The sequence below is a fragment of the Trichosurus vulpecula genome, chromosome 5, assembly GCF_011100635.1.
Source record: "Trichosurus vulpecula isolate mTriVul1 chromosome 5, mTriVul1.pri, whole genome shotgun sequence".
Classification (NCBI taxonomy): domain Eukaryota; kingdom Metazoa; phylum Chordata; class Mammalia; order Diprotodontia; family Phalangeridae; genus Trichosurus; species Trichosurus vulpecula.
Window position 1 is genome coordinate 213,247,065 of NC_050577.1, and position 25,782 is coordinate 213,272,846.

Below are 25,782 nucleotides of genomic sequence, written 5' to 3' on the forward strand. Positions count from 1 at the left end.
CAGATGATTCTTATAAATATTTTATAGGAAGAGAAAGTTGGCATAGGAAACCACAGCTGCTGATGTTTTCTCAGTCCTCTTTCTCTAGCAATGGTGCAGCCCATGATCTTTTTTTTATACTTCTGGAATCCTCCCTTCAGAGAGTGTTAAATTAATAATAATGCTTATGATTATGTTATAGTGTTTAACATTTGCCAAGCACTTAACATATTTGAGTTGATTCTCATAATAATCGCCTGAGGTAACTGCTGCTATTAGCTTCATTTTACAGATGAAGAAACAGAATGACTGTTAAATGACTTGCCCAGGGTCACACAGCTACTAGGCATCTGAGGCAATATTCAAACTCAGATCTTCCTGATTCTAACTGCAGTGTACTATCTATCCCATCTCCTAGCTATCTTGAAAATAGATTCCTGAGGGCCTTAAAAGTGGTCACCCCAACTTGGATTTCTTCTGGGAATATTTGTTCAGTCCAGACATTGCTCAAAATATCATCTTCCTATGAGCTACTGCCTCATCCTTTCAGAGACTGGTGAGTATCGAGGTGGTGAAGCACCAGCATCGTTGCTGATAGGAACAGAGTCACCCCTGAAGCAGCAGCAGACTTGTCTCCTTTCTGACATCTCTCTGTAGTGAACCTTTTACCAAGTTTTACCAACAAATGCACCCAGGATGACTTGGCTTAGCTGGGCCTTGGGCCAAATTCTTGGCAGGCTCACTTCCCCCTCAACAGCTTTTTCCTATTTTGTGAGTTGATGCTGAGTTACAGAATCCCAGAGGCCATCTGGTCAAGTCTGTAACTGATCAAAAATCGAAAACCCCTTCCACAAGGTATGTGTTAAGTGACCATCTAGTCTTTGCTTGGAGACCGCCAGTGAGAGACCACCCAGTATTTGTTGAAGCGGCCCATTCCACTCTGCAATTATTTTAATTGTTGGGATGTTGTTTCTTATATTGGGCCTACATCTGGCCTTTTGAACTTTCTACCCATTACTCCGCAAATTCTGTCTTCTGGGGCCAAAGAGAACAAGTCTAACCCAACTTGAGATAATCCTTCAAATAATTTAAGACTGCTCTCACGATTCCCTTAAACCTTCCCTTCTCCAAATATCCTGAGTGCTTTCAACCAGTCTTCTGTTAGCATGATCCATCCACAGTCTCAGTGCCTTTGCACTGGCCCCACTGCTCAGAACGCTCTCTTTCCTTCCTTCCAACTCCTAGCCACAACCCGGGCTTCCTTGAAGACTCAGCTCAACCTCTAGTCTTTTCTTGTGAGCCCCATGCCCAGTGCATTCCCTCTGAGGTTACCTTCCATGCACTTTGTACATATCCTGTGGTCTGCATGTTGTCTCCCCAACTAGACTGTGACCTCTTTGATGGCAGGGAATGTTTTCTGCCTTTCTCTGTACTGCCAGCACTTATGCAGTGCCTGGCATACAAGAGACACTTGATAAATGCTTGTGGCATTTCATCAAATGCCATGTGAGTTCTCCTCTGAGGTTTTTCTTGAATATTCCTACGTGTGACAGATTCCAATGTGAAACTGGGGGTCCATACCTCCAATCTTGCTTCTATCAGTTGCCAACAGACACTTATTAATTCTTCAAGGCCACTGATTTTGCATGGATATAGATCATGTCAGGAAAGTTCCCTTGTGTTCTCTACCTAGAGCAAGTTAATACCTTGACAACTTTTCCATATGTGTGCTCTCTTTTCTTTTTAAAAAAAGATCAGTGAAACTCTGTAGTGCATGGCTGATCCCTACTGACTCACACCATCATTAACTTTTGATGTGTCCATCCAAGGGTCTTTGTAAAAGAGCCCAGCTTTCCTCAACCATAAAAATTTTCAAAACATACCCTTGATATGCTTCTCACCAATCTGTGTAAATTGCTTTTGAGAAGGTTTTGTTCATCAAGAGAGATAGCCTTCCAGTAATGCAGAGCAAGGACAAGCCTCTTATATACAAATATTTATGCCTTGAAAACTTAATGTTTGTCCACTCTATATTTAAACAGCTCAGAAACGTTAAAAGCTATTTTGACGGCAAAGAGAAAACATTCATGCCATTTTCTTAAGTAATGATAGTTTTCTATTGCTGTTGCATATTTAAAAGAAGAGACTTAAATGTACAGGACTTTTGCATCATTAATACTCAGCTTTTCAAAGAGCAAACAATAGGAAGAACACAAGCCCACTTCCCAATGCTGAAGGTGTTCTGAAGATCACCCTCTGAAAAATAAATCTGAAATGATTACTGATTCAACAGCTTCTGTATCATTCTTCTTCTGCTGCAAAATATTTTTGCTATCGCCTCCACATAGGTTTTCCAAGGTATGAAGCATTTTTTTTTCACAGAAACTGAAATGTATGAGTAGTTTAGTTAAGATAAAAATAAAAAAATGCAGATTTCTTAGACACTGGCGCTTTTGTTGATACTCTATTTTGTCCATCAACAGGGTTCTATCAGTAAGAACTTTTACAGAGAGAAGTGATTATACTGCCCAAGCTTGGACCTAAAGAAGAGACCTACATAAGAATCAACCTCCTTTCCTTCTTTGTAGAGGTGGGGAGATACGGGTATGGAACAGTGCATATAATTTTGGACTTGGTTAATGCATTGGTTAACTTTTCTCAACTTCCTTTTCTGTTTTTTAAAAATATATACTTTAGTAAAAGAGACGGCTCTCTGGGAAGGACAAAGAAGAAGGAAAACACTGAGAAATGAAGGTGATATTAAAAACAAAAGATAAAAAAAATTTTTTTAAAGAAGCTGAAGGTGAAAGTGATGGAGAATGTGGGAGGACATCTGGCCCCTCTGCCCCCAAATGCTATACCAAAATTTACTAGTAGTTTTGACTCTAGCTAAAGGCAGAAACAGATAAGATTTAATGAAATTGAAATCAGTTAAGACAGTATAGGAAAGAATATGAAGGAATGAAATGTGAATTTTCATGCCCTTTTTCTCCTTCCCTCCCTCCTAATTATACATATATACATACGCATATGTGTGTGTAGAGCTATATATCCATATATGTATATGTAACTCTTACTTGTAAGGGCCAATTGTATGAAATCCTCTCCTCATTGGTAGGGGGTGTAAGGGGGAATTGGGTGAGAGAGGAGATTTGAGTTCTTCTGGCTTCTAGCTTCAAGAGAGAAGATAACCTCTCTTCAAGTTGCTGAAGGGAGAGATAGACATGGAGAAGAAGCCAATATGAGAGGAGCAAGAAGTCTCCATCATGTCCTCACTCCCAGACTGCTACACTAGAGACTTTGGGGAATTTTGTCTTGGCTGAGATCTGGGACTTTCTCTCTTGATTGAGCTAAGTTATCTCACTCCCAAAAGGAGAGCTCATTTAATTCATAATATCTTCTGCATATTCTCACATGTAAACTTTCTCTGATTTCTGTCTTACTATTAACTTGGGTAAAAAGGCTTTCTTCGCTATATGTTATCTATGTTCATTGTGGAACTGACATTTGGTGGGAAGGATTCAGGCCTTGGATATACAGCTTGGGGCTCTCCTTTACCTTCAAGAAATAGTGATTAAGAGTTTAGGTTGAAATTTGAGTATGGTGGAAACACAATCAGAATAACCCAAGATCTAGCAGCTTCTACATTAAGAGATCGAAGGGCTTGGAATACAATATTCCGGAGGTCAATGAAGCTAGGATTAAAACCAAGAATCACCTACCCAGCAAAACTGAGTATCATCCTCCAAGGCAAAATATAGACTTTCAATAAAATAGAGGACTTTCAAGCTTTCTCAGTGAAAAGACCAGAGCTGAATAGAAAATTTGACTTTCAAACACAAGAATCAAGCGAAGCATGAAAAGGTAATCAAGAAAAAGAAATTGCAAGGGACTTACTAAAGTTGAACTGTTTTATTTACATTCCTACATGATGTGTATGATTCATGAGACATCAGGATCAGGGTAGCTGAAGGGAATATTCATATATATATATATATATATATATATATATATATATATATATATATATATATATATGTTTATGTATATATATGTATATGTGAGTGTGTATAAGTATGTATGTATATATACATATATATGTATATATATACATACACAGAGAGACAGAGAGAGAGAGAGAGAGAGAGAGAGAGAGAGAGAGAAGGAGAGAGAGAGAGAGAGAGCACAGGGTGAGTTGAAGATGAAGGGAAGATATCTAAAAGAAATAAAATAAAATTAAGGGATGAGAGAGGAACATGTTGAGAGAGGGAGATAGGGAGAGATAGAATGGGATAAATTATCTCACATAAAAGTGGCAAGAAAAAGCAGTTCTTTAGGAAGGGAAGAGAAGTCAGGTGAGGGGAAATGAGTGAATCTTGCTCTCATCAGATTTGACCTGAGGAGGGAATACCATACATACTCAATTGGGTAATTTACCCCACAGGAAAAAAGGAGGAAGAAGAAGATTTTAAAAAGGGGGGGATGATAGAAGGGAGGGCATATGGGGGTGGAGGTAATCAAAACCAAACACTTTTGAAAGGGGACAGGGTCAAGGGAGAAAATTCTATACAGGGGGATAGGTTAGGAAGGAGCAAAATACAGTGAGTCTTTCACAACATTAGTATTGTGGAAGGGTTATACATAATGATACACATGTGGCCTATGTTGAATTGCTTGACTTCTTAGGGAGGGTGAGTGGGAAGGGAAGAGGGGAGAGAATTTGGAACTCAAAGTTTTAAAAACAGATGTTCAAAAACAAAAAAAAAAGTTTTTGCATGCAACTAGAAAATAAGATACACAGGCAATGGGGCATAGAAATTTATCTTGCCCTAAAAGAAAGGGAAAAGGGGATGGGAGGGGAGTGGGGTGACAGAAGGGAGGGCTGACTGGGGAACAGGGCAACCAGAACATATGCCATCTTGTAGTGGGGGGAGGGGAGAAATGGGGAGAAAATTTGTAATTCAAACTCTTGTGAAAATCAATGCCAAAAACTAAATATATTAAAAAATTTAAAAAAAAAAGAGTTTAGGTTGAACCTAAAAATTATACTGCCTAGCCTAATAATAGTAATAATGGATCAAGGAGCTAGAATTCTAGTCCAGTACCCCTTTTCTCTGAGGAGTGGCCAGAGTCACTCTCATGGCAGGAATCAAAGACTCCTTTGGAGCAGGAGGAGGGGGATGTCTATTTTTACTTCTGTGTAAACCACTTTTAGAAAGACCCATGTGGATATACATAGTCTAAATGGACAACAGTTGTTATTTTTCAGTCGTTTCAGTCGTGTCTGACTCCCTGTGACCCCATTTGCGGTTTTCCTGTCAAAGATATTGGAGTGGTTTGCCATTTCCATCTCCAGATCATTTTACAGATGAGGACACTAAGGCAAACAGGGTTAAGTGACTTGCCCAGGGTCATGCAGCTAGTAAGTGTCTGAGGCCAAATACAAAATCAGAAAGAGGAGTCTTCCTGACTCCAGACCTGGTCCTCTATCCACTCCATACCACTTAGCTGCCCCAAATGGGCAACAGTACCCTGCCATACACACGTATATACATGCATACATGCATATGTATATATATATATATATGTACATATAATATACACATGTTTATGTGCAAACATTTTTTGAAGTTATTTGTTTCATTTTATACTGATCAGATATATAATGCATATAGGTATGTGTGTATATTACCTATATGTGCATGTGCACGTTATGATCTTAGCTACAGAAATAACTCTCTATGAAATTGTTACCAAATCTTTATTCCATTAAATTGGTAATTTCTGATGGCTTCCTTCTTGTAGTACTGGTTTGCAATGTTTAGAAGATGTGAATTTTAAGAAGAGAGAGAATGTAGAAATTTTTTTCAAGAATTCACCTAATTATTCATTCATTCAATGTTCAGCACATAGATTTTGAACACTGAGGTGCTTTGGGACATTGGGAGTGAAAGAAAGAAAGGGAGAAAAGACAGTCTCTGCTTGGAAGTGCTAACATTGACTTCAAGAGAACAAAGACGTGCATATGAAACAAATGGGGAACAATTAACATTGATCTTTGGGTGAAAAAAAGCAAGATGACATAAAATTTATAATGGATATCCTTATATCTACATAATAAAGGAATGATCAAATACAACAGGTTAGTTGGGGGAAGGCAAAGTACTCAGTAAGTACTTCCATTCTATTCCTGTTCATGTACCTGGAACAAGGTACATGGGCTTTTATATGTTCATAGAGTTTCTAGTCCACAAGGAGAAGGAAAACATAGTTTGAGAATTAGACAGGCAGGAAAAAGGGAGCCCAGCTGCATCATTTGACTTGTGAGGTATACTGGTGTGTGCAATACAGCAAATGATTAGCCAGATACAAACAGATACTCTCACTCTTGAAGACCTATCCAGGGCTTGCCTCATCTCTGGAATGCCAGTGTACCCAAGGGCATCCATTTGGATAAGAGAGAGATGTGTCACAGGATATGTGCAGAAGAAAAAAAAATGTTCTCTGGAGTAGTCCTTCTTCCTACTTCAGTCCTGCAAAGACATTTCAGAGACCTGCTTTATAATAAGTCAGACCCATTCAAGTCTAGATGGAACTTATTTACATCCCAGAATGACTACCTGATAGTAGGTCTCCTTATTTGAGCACTGAGTTATCTTACAAAGACTCTAAGTGCTTAGGGGGCAGGAACTGTCATTTTTCTATATGAATCTCCAGAGCATTGAACAAAGTGTAAGATTTGAGGAACAGCAAGAAAAGTGTAGCTGCAATGTAGGGAACCATAAGATTGGAAAGGTAAGAGTGGTACAGGTTGAGAAGTATTTAAAATACCAAACAATTGACTTTATATTTCATATTGAAAGTAATAGGGAACCACTGGAATTTTCTTAGTATGGGATAGGAGATAACATGTACATACACTTATGGATTCATTCATTTACTCATTCAGTCATCTATCCCTCCTTCCCTTCCTTCCTTCATTGTGGCAGTCAAATTCTGTGTTCCTCCAACAGCCAACAGGAAGAGACAGTCATCTTTTTATTGGTAATATCATGCTTTATTTTTTAGGCATTCTCACACATGGCCATAGCAATGACAATGATGACTATGTCTTCATAGAAGTCTGCTACCCTCAACTTGTGACTCTTTCATTCAGACCAACCCTGCCTTAAAATGGCCTGGCAAATAACAGTCCTACTGGATTCTTGACCTCTTTTGCAACTTGTACTAAGTGCCTATGTTTATGACCCCCTCTGCTCTTTGTTCTCCTGGATGTTTCTTTAAGCTAGTCATCCCAATGATAAATCATTCGTACCTTTGCCCAGAGCTTGTAATTTGGCCTCTTCAAAAGTTTCTTATGGAGAAATGAATGGGGAAAAAGATGAAGGAACAGAGCAGAGATCCAAGGAACCAGAGAAAAGACACAGAGCTCATGTGCCAGGATTAATTTAAACTAGTCTGTGCTATTGTGTTCCTCAATACTCCAGAAATTTATTTATGTATCTGGCCATGTCATATGGCTAGTAAACATGTGAGGCAGGATTTGAACTTGTGTCTGCCTGACTCTTAAGTCTAGCACTCTCTTCGTTGCATCACCTGGCTGCCTACTTAGACAGGTATAACCATTTATCACACACGGATACAGACACAGACACACCATCTGACTTGTAAATTCTTCCTCGCATCAATAGAGGCAGTAATATTCAGGAATATTCAGTAATATTCAGGCTTCAATTCAGGATTCAATATCGTTACATCTCACTCATTTTGGGACTAGGGAATAAATGATATTAATTTGGGCCTGTAGTTAAAAGCCACACCTACATAATTTTTAAAAAATAAGCCAATCAAACATTTGCTTCTTGATGGGATGTGGTTTCAGTGTAGTGTCAGGTTTTTTAAATATTATAAGAACTCTCTGATCACTAACCCCTCCTCACGCACATACATGCGCATACACACACACACACACACACACACACACACACACACTCCCCTCCACACCCCAAAGGGATTATTACCAAGAGTGATCCTTCATGTTCATCGGAAATTCTTGAAGCTACAGCTCACCACTAAGTGATTATTATATAGGGGAGCGATTACCACTTACTTTGTTTCATCTTATGGGATTGAAAGGAAGAATATCTCAAACTAGGTCATAAGATCATAAAAGCAGAGGAGGAATGGACTTCGGATGATGTCTCCCTCAGCTACCAGTATGTCTCTGTCTCTGCTTGTCTCTGCCTCTGTCTCTCCCTTTCTTTTATTATCTTTCTCTGTCTCTGCCTGCCTGAAAAAAGATGCACACAGATATATGTGCATGCACACATATACATTTTGTGTACATGCATGTGTCATATGGAGATATACACATAGACACAGGGCGCCCCAAAAATCTTAATGCAGTTTTAAGCTATTAAAACTTTAAATTGCAACAATTCTTTTGGGACACTCTGATTTACACATACATTTTAGATGCTGATATCTATATACAGCTAGATTTATATATTTGTATAGATAAAGATAAAGATAGTTTATCCTGATATATTGACATAGTTACATAGATATAGAGACATTATGACATAGTTATATAGACATAGAGAAGAGAGCCAGAATGGCCTAGTGAATAAAGACTTGGCTGTGAAACCAGGAAGACCTTGTTCTAATCCTCACTCTGACACATAATAGCTGTGTGACCCTGAGTAAATCAGTTAAATTATGAATGCCCCAAGTGACTCTTTAAGACTAGAAGCTATGGAGAAGGTTCTGACCTGCAGTGGAAGAGGGAATTTCCTCTTCCGGGAGTTCCTGATACCAGTGAATTCACAAGGCTAGTCCTTATCCATATAAATACTGGTGTGATATCTATCTGGATGTGTACACAAATTTGTGTGTGTATATATGTGATATATATATATATATATATATATATACACTTATATACACACATGTGTCTATATATAATATACCTGGTATCTACACACACACACACACACACATACACATTTATTTATAGAATCACCAACACACGGACTTGGAATTTTTTAGGAGCCCACTGCTGGGTAAGTATACTGGTATGTGGTCAGACCCAGCCTTCTTCCACAGACCTGTCATTTTACAGATATTCCAATGTTTCATCTATTAACACTGCATTTACTAGGGACCTACTAAATGCAAAGCATTGTGGTAGCCATGAGTACTCTGATTGTTCTGTATGAAACCTCTCTCTTAGAACCTGAGAACTTCAGAGTTGGAAGAAACTACAAAGATATGAATGAATGGAATGAGTGGAAAAAACCCCACTTTATTGAGTGATTATTCTATGCTAGGTACTGTGCTAAATTCTGACTAAACAAAGGAAAGCAAGTAAGGCAATAAAACCCTACTTGAAGCTCAAACTCCATCCCAGACATTTCAGAAAAGTGATGGTCGAGTCTTTATTTAATGACTTTCAGTGAGCAAAGTTTCTGTCCTATTCCATGAGGCAGCCCATTCATTTCTGGACAGCCCTAAAAATTAGGAGGTTTTTCTTTATATTGAGCCAAAATCTTTCTGTAATTTCTATATATTGATCCTAGTTATGGTGTCTGGGATCAAGAAGAGAGAAAGTCTAATCATTTTTCCATGAGAAAAGGAGATATCAGGGCAGTCTAAGCCTGGATCCTCTCTACTTTCCCACTCCCAACTCAGTACTTAGCCACCTCAATCCACCATCCATAAGCCCCCCTCCCCATGTTGGGAAACCTCTTTGGCCATCTGGTCCATAACCATTTTGATTCATTTCACTAGAATGTAATTTAGGAATTTGTAACCACAAGTTCTGATTTTGTTTTGTGAATATTTTTTTTTAAAAAAAACTCAGCTTTTTAAGAAGAATATAAAAATCATTTCCCTGCAGCCAAGAGAAGCTAGGTCACTTGTACAATGTCAGATGGTGAACTTCCTTTGCTAACACACACATATATGTGTCTATGTATGTAGATATCATGCACATATGTATTGTATATCCATTTTATATGAATTTGTCAGCCTACAGGCATTTATTAGGACCTTACTATGTACCAAGCACTGTGTTAGTGGATTGAGTAATTCATTGATTAATGAAAGAATTTATAACATGAAGAAGCTTCTTGGTGACATTTTATGGATATATTTTAGTATATAATAATAAATCTTAGTCTTCAATTTATACAGTTTTAAGAAAAATTCAAAAAGGTCTCCCTTATCTGCCTACCTGAATAGAACACTATAACCACAGCAAATGGTCACACATTTCTTCTCTTGGTCTCAGCCAGGAAGAAAAATGGTCAAAGAAGAGTCAAGGTAGGACAGGAGTTATTGCTAAAGAAAAGGACAACATTTCTCACCCAACAGAAGGTAATTCTGGGAAATAGCTTTTTCCTTCTCTCAAGGAACTTACATTCCATTCTGGGAAATAACCAGAACATAGGGCTACGTTGGAAAGTGTTGAGTAGAGCAGTGACAAAGTTATACCTGACTTTGGGAAAATGATTATGGCAGCTATATAAGAGTATGGAGTAGAGTCTGGGAGTAGAAGGTTAGGGAGACCAATTAGGAGGCCATTGCAGTAGTCTGGGTAAGAGGTGAGCAGGGCCCGAGCTGGGGCCATAGTCATGTGCATAGAGAGAAGGGAACAGATGTAAGAGATGTGAGGTAGAAATAACAAGAGCAGGCAACTTGTAGGGACTAACAGAGTTTGGTCAAGATAACTCACTGGTCATGGCAAACAGTCTTTTTCAACAACCCAAAAGATGACTCTACACATGGATGTCACCAGATAGCCAATACTGAAATCAGACTGACTGTATACTTTGCAGCCAAAGGTGGAGATGTTCTAACGAGGGGTGGGGAACCTAGGACCTCAAGGCCACATGTGACCTTCTAGGTCCTTGGGTGTGGCCTTTTGACTGAGTCCAAGTTTTACAGAACAAATCCTTTTATTAAGTGGATTTGTTCTGTGAAGTTTGGATTCAGCCAAAGGGCTGCCCTTGAGAACCTAGAGGTTCCACATGTGGCCTTGAGGCTGTAGGTTCCCCACCCCTCATCTAAACGGTTATTTAAATCAAGACCTGGAGTTACTGTGGCTCAGATCATGAGCTTCTTATGGCAAAATCCACACAAATTTAAGAAAGTAGGGAAAACCATCAGACTGTACAGATCTGAACTAAACAAGATCCCTTATGAATATGACATGGAAGTGATAAATAGATTTAAAGGATTAGATCTGGTCGATAGAGTGCCTGAAGAACTATGGACAGTTCACAATATTGTACAGAAAGCAGCAACAAAAACATTCCAAAGAAAAAGAAGAGCAAGAAAGTGTTCCCCAAGGCTCTTTCTTATACTATGGTCTTCCCCGTAGCTGTGAGAGTTGGATTATAAAGAAAGTTTAGTGCTGCAGTATTGACACTTTTGAATTGTGATGCTGGAGAAGACTTTTGAGAGTCCCTTTGATAGCAAGGAGATCAAATCAATCAAGACCTAAATAAATTAATTCAGACTACTCATTGGAAGGTCAAATACTGAAGCTTAAAAATACTTTGACCTCATAATGAGAAGACAGGATTCAGTGGAAAAGACCCTGAAGTTGGAAAGATTGAAGGCAAAAGGAGAAGGGGGGGGCAGAGGATAAGATGGATAGATAGTGTCAAGGAAGCAATGAACATGAGCTAGGTCAGACGTTGTGAGATAGTGGAGGATAGAAAGACCTGGTGTGCTGTGGTCCATGGGGTCACAAAGAGTCGGACGTGACTGAACAACAACTGTCTGGCTGACATATATATATATGTTGATACTCACCTACAAGTATGTTTTAATTTATAATATTATGCATATACATATATATGTATATACACACTTATAGATGGATGGATGGATGGATGGAGAGAGAGAGAGAAAGAGAGAGAGAGGGAGGGAGGGAGGAGGAGAGAGAAAGGGGGTGGAGAGAGAGAGAGAGAGAGAGAGAGAGAGAGAGAGAGAGAGAGATGGAGAGAGTAGGGGGAAGGGAGAGATGGAGGGGATACATTTTCCTGCCTCTACTTAGATGCTCAATAGCACCGTTTTCCTCCTGTGGTTTTCCTTTACAATCCTAAACTTTAAAGAGGGACCCATTATGACACAAAAAATTAAAGACTTAAAGATAACAGACATCTGTTCAGGAAGGGATTTTTAAAAATGTCTTATTAGTGTAAATTAAGCATGTTACAAACCCTAGCTCATGGCCCTGAATGAGATAAGGATCAAGCTTTGAAACCCAAGTCTGCCTGCCCCTCTTTTAGTCAATCATTTCTTGAAGATCCCTGGGCTAGAGATCTTGAAGAAAGGAAACTGGTAAGGCCTCAGAGCATATATCAGAGATATGCCTTTTACTCCCATCAGAAGAATGACAAAAGCGCCCCTCACATGGTTGTCATCCTATGAATTGATCTGTCAACACTAGTACTATGTGGCCACTGAATTTGCTGTGAAGCAAATCTAGGCCCAAACAGGATATCTGGAGGAAATCAACTGCTTGTGCTTTTATCTTTATTCTTTTTAACATTTTTATTTTTAAAATTTTTCAGTTCTGACTTCTCTCTCTCCCTCCAGTCCCTCCTCCACCCATTGAAAAGGCAAACAAAATGATATCAATTATACATGTGCAATCATGCAGAACATATTTCTATATTAGCCATGTTGCAAAAAAGTAAGAAAAAAAGTGAAAAAATTATGATTCGGTCTGCACTCAGAGCTCATCAGATCTCTTGAGATGTATAACACTTCATCATGAGTCCTTTGGAACTGTCTCGAATCATTATCTTGATCAGAGTAGCTATGTCTTTCACAATTGATCATCGTTATGATACTGCTGTTACTGTGTATATTGTTCTGGTTGTGCTCACTTCACTTTGTATCAGCTCATATATGTTTGCTTACGTTATTCTGAAACCACTCCCTTCACCACTTCTCATAGAACAATAGTATCCCATTACAATCACACACTACATTTGTTCAGCCGTCCCCAGTTGATGGGCATCCCCTCAATTTCTAAATCTTTGCCACCATAAAAAGTGTCGCTATAAATATTTTTTGTCTATATAGTTCCACTTCCTTTTTCTTTGATCTCTTTGTGATATAGACCTATTAGTGGTATTGCTAGGTCAAAGGCTATGGAGAGTTTTATAGCCCTTTGGGCATAGTTCCAAGTTGTTCTTCAGAACAGTTGGACTAGTTCACAACTTCACCAACTCCCGTCCTCCCTCTCTCCTTCCACCCCTCCTCCCTCCTGCATTAGTGTCCCTATTTTTCCTCATCCCCTCCAGCATTTGTCATTTCCCTTTTCTATCACGTTAGCCATGATAGGTGTGAGGTGGCACCTCAGAGTTGCTTTAATTTGCATTTCCCTAATCAATAGTGATTTAGAACATTTTTTTTGGTATAACTATAGATAACTTTGATTTCTTCTTCTGAAAGCTGCCAATTCATACCTTTGACCATTTATCCATTGGGGAATGACTCTTACTTTTATAAATTTAACTCATTTTCCCACATATTTGAGAAATGAGTCCTTTATAAGAGAAATTTGCTAAAATTTTTCCAGTTTTCTTGCTGCAATGGTTTTATTTGTTCAATAACTTTTTAATTTAGTATAATCAAAACTATTAATTTTACTTCCTGTGATCCTCTCTATCTTTTGTTTGGTCATAAAATTTTCCCTCATCCATGGATTTCATAGGTAAAATTTTTTATGTTCCTCTAATCTGTTTATGATATCACCCTGTATGTCTAAATCATGTACCCATTTTGATCTTATATTGGTCTTTATCCTTCTCTAGTTGTTGTTGTTTGTTTTACCCAAGAATTGACCTTTCAAACAACCTCAATGGAATACATGTTTACACTTCACTTCTCTGGAGTGCTGGTAGACCATGCTTCATAACCATCTATGCCTCCTAGAGCCTCCATTTTGGGAAGAGGCTATGGTTGGCCTGCCTTCAATCTCCTTCAGGCTGTTCCTTACTTCCTGTTGACTTGTCACTGCCCTGGGTACCTTCATTCTCTCCCACCTACCACTTTTCAGTTCCCTTTTCTTTACTGTATTCCCCATTAGAATGTAAGGTCCTTGACGGCAGGTCTGTCTTTCTCTATGCCTGTATTTGTATCCCTAGTGCTTAATACTGGGCCTGGCACATAATAAGTGTTTAATATTTCCTTCCTTCTTCCTTTCATTCCTTTTTTCTCCCTTCCTCCAAGTCTCCCTCCACCCTTCCCTCCCTCCTTTTCTTCCTCCTTTTTTTTCCTTCCTTTCTCCCTTTTCTTTCATTTCCTCGTCATTTGCCCAAGCCCACACTACTAATGACCGAATCCTGATCTGGATGTGGGTCCTTTGACTTCAAACACCACACTGTTTCTTCTTCCTCAAGTGATTACACAAAAGATCTGTGATTTTATCAGCATTGAGAACTCTTGCTCAGCTCTCAGTCCAGATCTCAGCCTTTGTATGACTTAGTAAATAAGTTAAGGAGTTGAGTAAAACACATATACACATATATTAAGTGACTTAACAAAGATTAAATAGCTACTACTGGACTGAGAAGAGGCAACCAACAGGTTGATGAAGTGACCTTTTAGTAGGTTTTTGTCAGTCTGTGTTTTCAAAGTCAATGAATATTAATAATGATGTAGTGTTGTACTCTTGTGCATATGTGAGGTGCCAGGCTGAGAGGGAGGGAAGCATTTCTGAGACTTAAATAAGGAAGCCCTATCAACTTCTCTTCTTCTTCTTCTTCTTTTGGAGGGGGGAAGGCAGGGCAATTGGGGTTAAGTGACTTGCCCAAGGTCACACAGCTAGTAAGTGTGTCAAGTGTCTGAGGCTGGATTAAGGCAGGGCAATTAGGGTTAAGTGACTTGCCCAAGGTCACACAGCTAGTAAGTGTGTCAAGTGTCTGAGGCTGGATTCGAACTCAGGTCCTCCTGACTTCAGGGCCAGTGCTCTACTCACTGTACCACCCAGCTGCCTGACAACTTCTCTTCTTGTTGACTCCACCGTTACTCAAATGAAATCCTAGACAGGAAGAAACCTCGTTTTTTTACTTGCTTTCCAGTTTCTTACATATAGTTGTTCTCATTAATTTCAAAGACTAAACAAGGAAATTAGAGTGGCGGGGACAATATGAATTGATGGGGACTGAAGAGAAAGGGAATTTAGGTGACAGAAAATGTCATAGTCTCTAGAAAGAACTCAGTAGATCTTGAAGGCTGGGGAAGAGGAAAAGTGCTCAGAATAACTCTTGGTCCTGTAAATGTGACCTGAGACTTGGCTCTAGATGGAGCCATACCTAGGTGGGGAAAAGGGGGCTTTGCCTCAGGGCATGCACATGGGTGGGTGTTTCCTACCAATAGCAATCAACAACTCCACTCATTCGCTAGAATGGATTGCAAAGTGATACAACTACCCCTAGGTGCCTCCTTCCATCAATGACCTTTACCTGTGGTGCCCCTGTCTATGGAGTAAAGATGCACATCCCCCTCACCTCTTATATGTTGCCACTGTCTACTCCAACTGCCACCAATCTTCTCCTAAGATGTAATAATTCTTATATATGTTAGCTTAAGGATAGACAGGGTTAATCAGGGAACAATGGGCTGTTAGGAGAATCTATAGATTTTGCAGCATAAGCAGAGGGAAGTAATCAATTCTTTAATAAGTAACCAAGCAAAGTCAGTGTGCTAAACACTAGTTAATACGAAGACAGAAGTAAACCTACTACCAGGCTAAGTGCTAAAGATACAATGAAAAGCAGGAGACAGTCCCTGTTCTTAAGAAGCTCACAGTCTCATGAGGATAAAATAAAGTAATAAATATAAGGTCACTTTGAAAAGTTTAAAATACTCCAGAAATACTATAAACAGGCAGGACATCCATAACATCACCTGAAGGTTGAGAGTTTGAACATCACATGAGGCAGCCACAATAGACTTTTCTTTGAGAGGACACTGTGGTAGAGAGGGCTGACTTTGGAGTCCATGGATGCAAGGTCAAATCCAGCCTTGGTCATGATGACCGCAGGCATTTCTTTGAGTCTCTCTGGCCTTGATTTTATTCATTTCAAAAATGAGAAGGCTGGACTGGAAAGCCTCTGGAGTCTCTTCCAGGTCTACATTCATGATCCTATTGTACTAGCAATAAGAGAGAAGGGGGAAAAGACAGACCCTTGGGTTCTAAGGGGAAAGTCAAAGAAATAAAAGTACAGCTACAGGCATGCCGACCTAAAAGGATGAAATGAGGAGATGTGACACTATTGCTTAAAAAACTGTACAAAGGATCAAATATTTTATAATTTTTAATCCAATAAGTCTTTATTAAGGATATACTATGTGCAAAGCTCCAGGATTTGCTTCAGGGACATATATACTAAAACTGTATAGAGAAAGAGAAGACTAACACGCATGCAAAGGTGAAACCAGACAGTCCTTGTCAACAAGAGGTTTACACTCTAATATGGAAAGGGAGAAACTTTTGGATGGTTTCTGAGACATTCCTGAGGAAGAAAAAAATTGCATTTCCCTCTGGGTCTATTTACAGATGACAGTCATAAGCTGGCATCAACTGCTTTCAGGCTCTGATCGTTTGGTTAGGGAACCATATGAATCCAGTTAAAGACCCGGCCTTCACCTCCAGAGACGGGGCTGTATCATTATTTTGAAACAAAAGTAAATTAGACTTGATTTCTTGTTAATAAAATGGCCACAAAATCAGCCTGTGCATCTCCATTAATCTCAAGAATGGTGCAGACTTTAAATGTCATTATCATATTAATGAAAAGTTAAGGTTGGTATCCATAGCACCCCATGAATAATCTCAGTGATTTAATATTAAATGCAGAGAAAAATTCAACCTTTCAAAGCTTCGGCACTTTGCTCCAATAATGAAACCAGCCCACAGTGGTCATGTTAGAAATGTTTGCAATGTCAGGAGGCCAAATGCATTTTGAATTTTAAAAAAGTAATTGTGGGTCTGTGACTAAGCCCAAGATCCTTCAGACCTTTTAAAGTTCTCCCCATGCAATGACATAGGACGATACACTCAGAGATTTAGAGCTGGAAATGGTACCTAGTCTAACCCCCAGGTAAGGATACTGAGGTCCATAGGGGGTGACTTGTCCGAGGTCACACAGGATGTGTCAGAGGTAAGATCTGAACTCAAGTCCTCTTTCTTCAGCGTTGGTATTCTTTTCACTCTACAATATTACTTACCTGCGTAGGATTGCAGAATCTCATATGACCTCAAAGGCCATCTAGTTCAACTGCCTCATTTTACAGAGGAGGAAACTAAGGCCTAAGGAGGTTAAAGGATCATGGATCTTAGAGCTGAAAGAGACCTTATAGCCCAGCTCTTCCAACTCCTTCATTTTACAAATTGGGAAACTGAGGACTGGGCAGGGAAATGAATCATTCAAGGTTACACAGACAATAAACATCAGAGATTTACATCTCAAGTACCAACAATTTGCTGACTCAAGTACCAGTGTTTTTCCCCCCACTGTTTCACAGGTACTATTGGGTCTCTGGTTGTGATGAACACCAAGTAAACTCCCCTGGGAGGGGAAGAGTATTTCTTTACTTGTGGGTCACTAGACTCCTGGAGACCCAAAGAGGAAGTGCAAGGGGCTTACAAACCCATGTGCCTACTAGTCATTTCATTAAATGATTCAGTCTAAATAAATAACACATCACTTTTTTGTCCTTTTCCTAAATGTATGTAGATGCTATAGTAATTATACTCACAAAATTTACATAGATGCTATAGCAAGACAAAAAACTCATTTATTTAAAAGTGCTACTGAATTCTTCACCTATATTAATTTTACTTGCACAAAACCTTTTTGATTTCATGTAATCAAAATTGTCCATTTTACCTTCTGTGAACCTCTTTATGACTTGTTTGGTCAAGGATCTGAGAGGAAATTTCTTCCTTATTCTTCTAATTTGTTGATGTAGTGACCTTTTAGTAGGTTTTTGTCAGTCTGTGTTTTCAAAGTCAGTGAATATTAATAATGATGTAGTGTTGTACTCTTTTATATGTGTGTGTGTGTGTGTGTGTGTGTGTGTGTGTGCTCATACGGGCCGTGCGTGAGAGGAAGGTGTGTAGTTCAGCGATGTTAAAAAGAGGCTGGAAACCACCAGAGAGAGGCAAAAGGCTGGGAGCTGACCATGATGCTGTTTTTGTTTGCTCATTGCTAGCTCAGTGTATAAGAAAGAATCCCTAGTTTCATACAAAACTTGGCTCGGAAGCCACCTCTCACACAAGACTAATCCTCCCTCCCTACCTTCCCACTTGCACCTACAGTACTTACTGATTCTCCCACCTGAAGCACTATATATATATTCTGTACTTGTCTACATCTATCCCCCACCAATAGAGTTTAATTTCCTTGAAGGCAAGGGCTAATGGAGGGGGGGTGGTCTTTTAATTCTTATGCTTCAATTTACCTTGCACATTTATGCAGGGAACTCCTAGTTTTTGAAAATTCCCTATAATGATACAGACTAGCAACTCATCTGTAACTTTTCATCCTAGAGAGTTGACTGGGCCACTCAGAGACTAAGTGACTTCTCCAGAGTGAGGAAGCCAGTATGTATGAACACAGAATCTATCTGAGTTCAAGGCCCAAGGCTGGCCACCCTGCTTCCTTCTGCCTAGCATACAGTAGGTGTTCAAGACACATTTGTTGAATTGCAAGTAACTAGGATATGTAGCACAACAAAGTAGTAATACTCATTCAGCTGATGATATGATAATGGACATAAACATATATTATATACATATAATATATATGTTATATAATAAATATAAAAATAATAAATAGAAATTAAAATATACAAAAAAGTTGTTGGAATGTCATAATGTGAATTATTAACAAGTATTAGTTATTAAATATAAGCTCACAGGGAGTATAATTTGTTTCCCCATTTGTATGTATCCTTCACAGCCTTAGCTATGAGTAAAGTGACCGGCACACAGTCGGTGCTCAGTAAATGCTTGTCCATTGATTTAATGTTTGATTAGTGGCCCTGCTCACAATGCCATCTCCCATTTCCATGACTTTGCATTGGCTGTCCCTCTCCTCACTTCTGTCTCACAGAATCCTTCTCTTCATTCAAGATGCATCTCAAGTACCACCTTCTATCTGAATCCTTTTCTTATCTCCTTCATTGCTGGTGCCTATCTTGTAACTTTGTTTTTATTTTCTATATTTATTCTGTAGATATTTATATATGTATCTTTTGTCTCCCCTGTTACAATGGAAACTCTTTAGAAACTCTTTGAGAATAGGGATTGTTTCAGTCTTTCTATTTGTATCCCCAGTGCCTTGCATACAGGAGTCACTTAATAAATACTCAATGACTGGTTGCTTAAGTAATACTAATATAAAAAAGGTGGCAGAGCATTTACCACTGGGGTAGTTGTTGTCTTAAGAAACACAGACTGGATGACCTTTTCAACTCTAAATCTAAGATGCTTGGATCCCATGTTGGTTTTCAGTAGCTGCATCCCATAGTGTTTGTAAATTCTTTGAAGTGACAGATATAGGGATGTGCAGGAGCTAGGTCATATGGCTCCTGAGACCCACTATTAGATTTTCAGCGTGAGCAATTCACCTTGGAAACCTTTAAACACTACAAATCAGGGTGTAATTTAATGTTTTGTTTATTGTCTATAGCCGGGGGTGGGGTGGGGGGGGACTTCTAGCCTTGAGGCCATACGTGGCCTTCTAGGTCCTTGGGTGTGGCCTTTTGATTGAGTCCAAGTATCATAGAACAAACCCTTTTATTAAGGGGATTTGTTCCATGAAATTTGGATTCAGTCAAAGGGCCATGCCTGAGGTCCACATGTGGCCTCAAGGCTGCAGGTTCACCACCTCTGATACCCATATAGCAGAAGCAAAGAGCAGAATGCATTAGAAAACAGAACCCAACAATATGTTGTTTACAAGAGACACACCTGAAGCAGAAAGACACAGAGTTAAAATAATGGTCTGAAGCAGAATCTATCAATCTTCAGCTGAAGCATAACAATCATGAACTTGGAGCAAAAGCAAAAAGAGACCTAATTAAAAGAGATAATCAGGGAAACTACATTTTGTTAAAAGGTATCATAGACAGTTAAACAATATCAAAATTTTTACAGTAAATTTCTCTGATAAAGGCCTCATTTCTCAAATATAAAGGGAACTGAGTCCAATTTATAATATTAAGAGCCATTCCCCAATTAGCAAGAGGTGAAAGGCAGCTTTTGGAAGAAGAAATCAAAGCCATTTATAGTCGTGTGAAAAAATGTTATAAATCACTATTGATTAGAGAAATAAAAATTAAAACAACTCTGAGGTACCACCCTGCACCTGTCAGAAATAACAAACATTTGAGGGATGAAAGGAAATAGGTATACTAATAAACTGTGGAGTTATGAATTGGTCTAACCATTCCAGAGAACAATTTGGAACTACACCCAAAGGGTAATAAAACTGTGCATATACCCTTTAATCTAAAGGGTATCAAAGAAATCAAAGAGGAAGGACTAAATGTATGAAAATATTTATAGCCACTCTTTTTGCAGTGGCAAAGAATTAGAAATTGAAGGGATGATCATCATGTGGGGAATGGCTGAACAAGCTGAAGCATATGATTGTGATGGAGTACTACTATTCTGCTATAAGAAACGGTGAGAGGGTAGTTTTAGAAAAACATGGCAAGACCTGTATGAACTGATGCAAAGTGAAGTGCAAAGAACCAGGAAATCATTGTACATAGCAATAGTTATAATGATGATTGGCTGTGAAAGACGTGGCTACTCTGATTAATACAATGACCCAAGAAAATTTCAAACGACTCAGGATAAAAAAATGCTATCCACCTCCAGAGAGAGAACTGATGAACTCTGAGTACAAAGTGAAGTATAATTCTCTCTCTCTCTCTCTCTCTCTCTCTCTCTCCATATATATATATATATATATATATATATATATATATATATATATATGTATGTATGTATATAAATATATATGTTTATAAATATATATATACATATATGTGTGTATAAATATATATAAATATTTGGTGATACAGCTAATATGGAAATATGCTTTGCAAGATTTAGTATCTATAACTGATATAGTTTGCCTTCTAAGTGGTTCGGGGAGAGGAGGGAAGGAGAGAGAAAATCTGGAACTCAAAATTTAAAAAGAAAAGATTAAAAATAATAATTTTAAAAAGGAAAACATTTAGCAGCACACCGTCTGAATTTGTAACATTTTTAACAGTATTCTTTACTCAGGAAGCATAAGATTCATCTAGCTTGACCTGGTAAGTCACAAAACAAAGCTTATCAAAATTCTGGGGAGCCCCTAAGTCTGAAGAGCACAGTTGCATGATGAAATATTCGACATCCGGCTACTTTCTGGTCCCCACAATACAAACCTTTTGTGGCTCTGGAAAAGGCCATTACATTTAAGCAGAAACCAAGATCTTTTGCTTCAGAAGGAAACAGAGGGAGGAAATGATTAGTCATTTCCTAGAGGGTGATGAGTTAGATTTTCTTTTGTTGTTGTTGTTGTTCCTCATGGGAAAACTCAGGAAAATAGAAGAGGGAGGAGATGAGAGAAAGAACATAAAGTGCAAACACAAATGATACCTATGTTAGCCAAGAAGAGCAGGGATTATTTCAAAAACTCCAAAGCAGGATTTACCAAGGATTAGTCAATGGGGGTAACAAAGGATTTCTTGAAGCCTACATCAGTCAAGAAAAAATGGTAGATTTATGTTCCAGGAGATTTCCTACCCTGAGGCAAGGACCACAGATTGAGCCAGAAGGCATATTAAAGGCCATCAGATGGGCAAAACTGAGGCCTAGAGCTGTTAAGTGATTCTCCTAGGTTCACATAGCTACTAAGTATCTGACGTAGAATTTGAATCCAGGTCCTTCTGATCCCAAGTCCCACCTATCATGCAGTGTTGCTTCATCAAGTCACATCAAGCAGGCAAGTTTGACTTCTTAGACATTGGAAAATCATTTAAATCTCCTTCAGCCTCCGTTTTTTCTTCTGTAAGATGAGTAGGTTGATCTAGATGACCTCCAAGGTCTCTCCCAGGTCCAAATCTATGATCTTGCTTTTCTGACTTTGGACAAGTCATGTTCCCTGCTTATGCCTCAGTTTCCTCATCCATAAAATGGACCTAAAGGGTCCCTTCACACCCTAGATAGATGATTCTTCTAGCACAGACTATCTTCTCCTGAAAGGCCACCAATAAGCAGAAGTTCTCTGAGCCACCTTACTTTCTCCTTGGAAATGTTTCATACCCATGTTTCTTTTGTTTTTAGAAACCTTGAAATGTCCATGTCAGGGAGAACATCTTGGATAATTCTACTAGGGCCCTTTCTCGAACCTGGCCAAAATCCCCATTTGCCCAAAGGGTTCCAAGATCCTGCTTATGCCTTTTGGGTAGATATCTCCACCCATAGGACAAAGAGGAAGCCCCTGAAATAGCCAACATCGACAAAAGTAAAATCAAGAGCTTTAACACTATATTCTTGTGCCTTGGGAAGATTTACTGAAGGAAAACCAGCAAAGAGGACAGTCATGCAATTAGAGCCTTTGATTATAGATTCAGAGTTGGAAAGTACTTTAGAGTACAATACCTCTGTTTGATAAAGAGGGAACTGAAGTTTGTTCAGGGCTGCTGCACAGGCGGTAACTGATAAAGGTGAGATCCATACCCAAGTCCCCTGGCTACAAATCCACTGATGTGTCTGCTGTCCCATGTTGCCTCCCACCCCCCAGAGGTGTCAGGATGCATTCCCATGGTACTGCCAAAAGTTATTGACCCTATGTCTCAATCTCTGTAAGGGGAGGCAGGCAGAGAAGAGCGGTGGTCAGAGAAGATGGATTCTGCGATGGAAGACATCACAATAGAACCTGAGGGGTGTCATCCTTGGCTGGGCAAGTTAAGAGGCCACTAGAAAGCAGCGTGGATGACGCTCAGAGGTGACAGGCTGGAAGACAGGCTTTATAACAAAGGCTCTTAACTATTCTCTTACCACAGACTCCTTGGGCAGACTAGTAAAATCTAAGGATTCTTTCTAGAATGATATTTTTAAATGCATAAAATAAAATACTTAGGATTACAAAGAAAACCAATTACACTGAAATACGTTTATGCTAATATTCTTAAAACGTAAGTTGTGTAGCCGAGAATAAGAACCCATGCTTTAGAAGGAAGCATGCTCCCTCCCCAATTAGCACCTAAAACTCCAGTAATCCCTCCCCTCCCAGTTACAGCTGCGTTCTTCACTCCAAAGGTGGAGGCCCAACACCGCAGCAAGCTGAGAGGAGTTGTTTGAGTGTCTGCTACTAATTCCCTGTCATCTGTGCAAATAACAGAGACCAAGCCTGAATAAATATGTGATGCCATCTGGCCAAAGGTCCAGGGAATTGGAGCAGCCCACTTTCAATCACTGACTCTGTCGTGGGAAAGCACATGGAAATATATTCTAGAGACAACATCACGTTACCTGAATGCATTTCATGGGATCATAAATCGAGGGCTGGAGGTGGCCCTACAGGTCATCTGGTCCAACTTCCCCATTGTATTGACAAGGAAACGGAGGCCCAGAGACTTGCCCAAGGTTACACAGCTTGTAAATAGGAGAGCCAACATTTGAACCCAGATCCTTTGACTCCAAACACAGCAATCTTCATACTGTACCAATTCTGAGCACTCCAGACTGGTAAAGTACAGCCAAATAAAGCAGTTAATAATGAATAAGAGTGTCCTCTTTTCATTTTAAAATCTTCTTATCATCTCTCTGGAGAACTATACGTATATCTTAAATCTTTTCATCCAAGCACTTACCTCCTTCTCCATTTGCAAGCCTTCTGCTCTGATATTTCTTTCAAACACCTCCCTCTTTTCAGTCTGTGGGTTGGTTTTCCTATACACAAGGATGTAGTCAATCCGACATTTTCCATCTCTAAAATAAAGTCCGTTGGATCTGTTTTTTTCTGGTGCTACCTGCATAAAATGAAAAGAAAGGAATCCATTTAATGAGTCTTAGAGATGGAGACTCAGTATCTGTGAGAAGTTATTCTGAGGTTAAGAAATAAAAATAAATAAATCACACACAGAGACATACAAAGACACACACACACACACACACACACACACAAAGACCAATACAAGTACCCTAAGGACCCCTGGGACTTACTGTCCACTCTGCAGCTGAGCTCTCCTTATATGTGTGGTCTCCCATAATTAGAATATCACCTCCTGGACAGCAGAGACCATTATTCCTTTCCATCTATAGCCTTGGAGCTTTGCACAGTGCTTGGCACACGAGCGCTTAAAGGCTTTTATACACACATGTACACAAGTGTAGCTGTATATACACATGTATATAAACATGTATGTACATATATGTACCCATGTGCACACAATGTACATCCTGTGCACATATACATATTCATGCTTACATGTAACAATTGGAAAGATCAGTATGATTTTTTTCTGGCTTCTGAAATTCATTGTCATTGAATGCATCAGTGATAAAACCCTAAAGGGAGGGCTGCTGAAAATTTGGCAGACTATAATCAAATTTCCCAAATAGAGAGACTTTATTTTTTTTTAAAGTTTTACTGACATCTTTTGTTTTCATGCTATAGTCATTTCCTGATACTACTGCCCCTACCCTCGTCCATTAAACTCATTCCTGTGATAAAGAAAAGCAGTAACACAAAGTCAAACAGCAGAATGACTACAGTGTGCACCTTACATACCATGTCATATCTATAGCCCCCCACCTCTTTATAACTGAAATTGGAATATGATGAGTAGTACAAAGGAGAAGCTGAAGTGCTGTGACCAAGTCAAGGGGAGAGATGGCTTCCATTTGTGGGCTCAGGAAAGGCTTCATTTAGCTGATGGTGTGTCGGTAGAACCTTGAAGGCAGAATCTCCAAACTGGATTCTCCCTCATCTAATTCAAGAGGAAGGAGGTGCGTTTTATGAATTTTAGAAGACTGATTCCAAAATGGCAGCAATTTTACTCAACACTGAGAGAAGAGATTGGAATAAGGATCTGAGGGCAATTTCTTTCCATCACTCACTTCCTTGGGCTGTGTCCAACAGCGTAATTGCTGGGTCAAAAAGGATGAGCAAATGAGTGACTTTTCTTAAATAATTCCAAATTGCTTTCCAAAATGGTTGGATAAACCCACCTCTCCACCAACAGTATATATGTGTTTGCTCATTTTTGAGGTAAGAGAGAAAAAAAGAAAGTGGTAGAAAATAAATTGGCATAATCTGTTAGTTATTTGCATGCTTGATTATCTAAATTTCAAAGGAGGTAAATAATAAAGTCATTTGAGATGGATCTTCCACTGACTGTCCATTCTTATTACTTACACTCATTGCATGTATTCATCATGGTGGTGTATGGACACAATTAGGGTAATGGGGCATACAACTGAGCAAATATTTATTTTGCCAAAATGACATCAGACAGATGGAACTAATTCACACAGTAATTGCAATGACTTTCTAGATTGCACAGGCACATGGAAACATAGGCAACCTTAAGACAACAATTATTAAATGTGAGTTATATACAAAGCTAGGTGGTGTAGTGGATAGAGTTTTGGCCCTGGAGTCTGAAAGGTCTGAGTTCAAATAGAGCCTCAGACACTTACTAGATGTGTGACCCTGGACAAGTCACTTAATCCTGTTTGCTTTAGTTTCCTCATCTGTAAAT

General features: G+C 39.1%; 1 protein-coding gene across 1 annotated transcript in view; it reads right to left on the bottom strand.

The window, feature by feature from the left end:
- Positions 1-25,782, bottom strand: part of ANO4 (anoctamin 4) — a 429,862-nt gene that overhangs the window by 147,176 nt on the left and 256,904 nt on the right. The window contains exon 7 of the mRNA XM_036759990.1: positions 23,890-24,048. Within this exon, the coding sequence (XP_036615885.1) occupies positions 23,890-24,048 (159 nt within the window). The remainder of the gene's footprint in view (positions 1-23,889; positions 24,049-25,782) is intronic.